The sequence below is a fragment of the Sinocyclocheilus grahami genome, unplaced genomic scaffold (genome assembly GCF_001515645.1).
Source record: "Sinocyclocheilus grahami isolate Dianchi unplaced genomic scaffold, SAMN03320097.WGS_v1.1 scaffold11663.1, whole genome shotgun sequence".
Taxonomy (NCBI): domain Eukaryota; kingdom Metazoa; phylum Chordata; class Actinopteri; order Cypriniformes; family Cyprinidae; genus Sinocyclocheilus; species Sinocyclocheilus grahami.
This window is the reverse complement of record NW_015513964.1, coordinates 74-2,014: the sequence shown is the minus strand read 5'-3', so window position 1 is coordinate 2,014 and position 1,941 is coordinate 74. Positions and strand designations below refer to the sequence as shown.

General features: G+C 39.9%; 1 protein-coding gene across 1 annotated transcript; it reads right to left on the bottom strand.

Annotated features, from left to right (window-relative positions):
* Positions 1-256: 256 nt before the first annotated feature.
* On the bottom strand, positions 257-1,573 carry LOC107578720 (oocyte zinc finger protein XlCOF8.4-like). The gene is made up of 4 exons (XM_016264646.1): positions 1,557-1,573; positions 1,337-1,467; positions 1,148-1,259; positions 257-1,061 (listed from the first exon to the last, which is right to left on the bottom strand). Exons 2-4 carry the CDS (start codon positions 1,415-1,417, stop codon positions 520-522), a joined length of 735 nt encoding a protein of 244 aa, XP_016120132.1. The 5' UTR covers positions 1,418-1,467; positions 1,557-1,573; the 3' UTR covers positions 257-519.
* Positions 1,574-1,941: the final 368 nt, after the last annotated feature.

Below are 1,941 nucleotides of genomic sequence, written 5' to 3'. Positions count from 1 at the left end.
TTTTTTTTCTGAATACAGTCCCTGTTTAAAATATTATAATGTTCTATCAGTTTTGGGCCATTAGTGTAAAGCGACCAGTAACACTACTTGATCTTTACAGATCTTTACAGAAACTAATTTCAGTAGTATGTAGTACGTACAATGCTTCTAGAAGTTTGAGTTGTTCAAGTTCAGATGTCAACTAGATTGCATGTGTAAGCAAATGTGTAATTTCAACCATGCTGAATAAAAAAAGTGGTTTGCATGATTTCACTCACTTTGTCAAGTTTATTCAAGCATATTTGTTTATCCCTCTGTTCAAATGAATATACACATGCAAGTCAATGCACAGAAAACTCCAGATGCTTCTGTATAACACGTTTCCAAACACTGTCAAAAGACTTAATTTCTGTGAAAAAAAACCATGGACATACTTGCAACTTGTTAATGGTACATATTGCAGAGTTATGCACACTCTGCTGTAACAACAACTTTGATACAGATCCCATTCAGTAATGGTTCACTTCAGTATGTACTAGTCTAACTGAAGCACTGGTGTGTATTGAAACCCTGTTTGTACGCATAGCTTTTACCACACTCTGAGCAGCTATATGGCTTTTCTCCAGTGTGGCTTCGGAGGTGTACATTTAGAGAGCTCTTTTGAGCAAAGCACTTTCCACACTCCATGCACGAGTACGGCCTCTCACCAGAATGTGTGCGCTGGTGTATTCTGAGGTACGTTTTTTGAGCAAATCTTTTATCACAAACTGTACAGACGTAAGGTTTTTCTCCGGAGTGTGTTCGCATGTGTGCTTTCAGGTAGGTTAATTTGTTGAAGGTTCGTCGACAGAATACACACTCAAACCTCTTCTCTTCCGAAATACTTGTGTGGTCGTGTGTACTATGGAAAGTTTGCTCTGTTGCGCTGTCTCCTTGTGTAGAGATCATTCCATCAAGAGGTTGTTCTTCAGCTTGTGTCTGGTGTACGTTCGATTGGACTTGGTCATCTGAAGGTACCATGTATGTGATAAAATCATCAGAGCTTTGGGCGACACACCTCTCATCACTGGTCACTGCAGGTCCTGTAATTCAATCAATGACACATGAACATCTGAATATAAAAAAAAAGAGTCAACAGCAACTGTTCTCAAGTTCTCACATCACAAACCTCTCAAACTGCAACTTTCATCTTCCTCAGGGTTATTTTTCCCAGAGCAATCTTCAAATGTCTCCTCCTTGATCATGATCATATCTGGTTCGTCGTCCAGCAAATCTACTGGCTAAAGGAGAGCAAGTAAAACAGAGAACTAGTTAACTGACATTGCTTCATGTATATCAACAGAAGTATGAGACCAACCTCTTCTGTGTTGACCGAAGAGTCCAGATGTGTGTCCTCTTGGTCACCAACATTTGACTCCTCGTGTCTCCAGGGGTTCATGCACCATTCCTTACCGAAGACATTGTCAATTGCGGGACGACGTCTGGCCTCTGTAAGACATTACTTGTTTTTGGTCACATCATAGCGCCACTTTTATAATGTCACTTCAGAGTTTAGCTGCAACCTTGATCAAACTCACCTGCCTGCAACTTTCTAGTAATCCTGTAGACCTTGTTTTAGCTTGTTCATGTGTGTTTTATTAGTGTTAGAGCTAAACTCTGCAGGAAAGTGGACCTCCGGGGCCTGAGTTAAGAACAAAACGTCTTGTTTATGAACTGAATGAACTCGTTTGTGAACTTTGTGATCTGCTGACACAACAAGGACATGTCGAAGAACTAAAAACACTTGTTTGTTCGATTTTTTTTAATATAGATATGTATGTATAAATTTTAATAGCCTATTGTTTTGGTCATGAACGACTAGGTGGGTTTTACAGCGAATCCGCTGAGTGAATGATTTCTTGACTCGCTCATAAGCCCCTTTCACACAGCAATACCAGTAAATGGCCATAAAATTACCGGAAC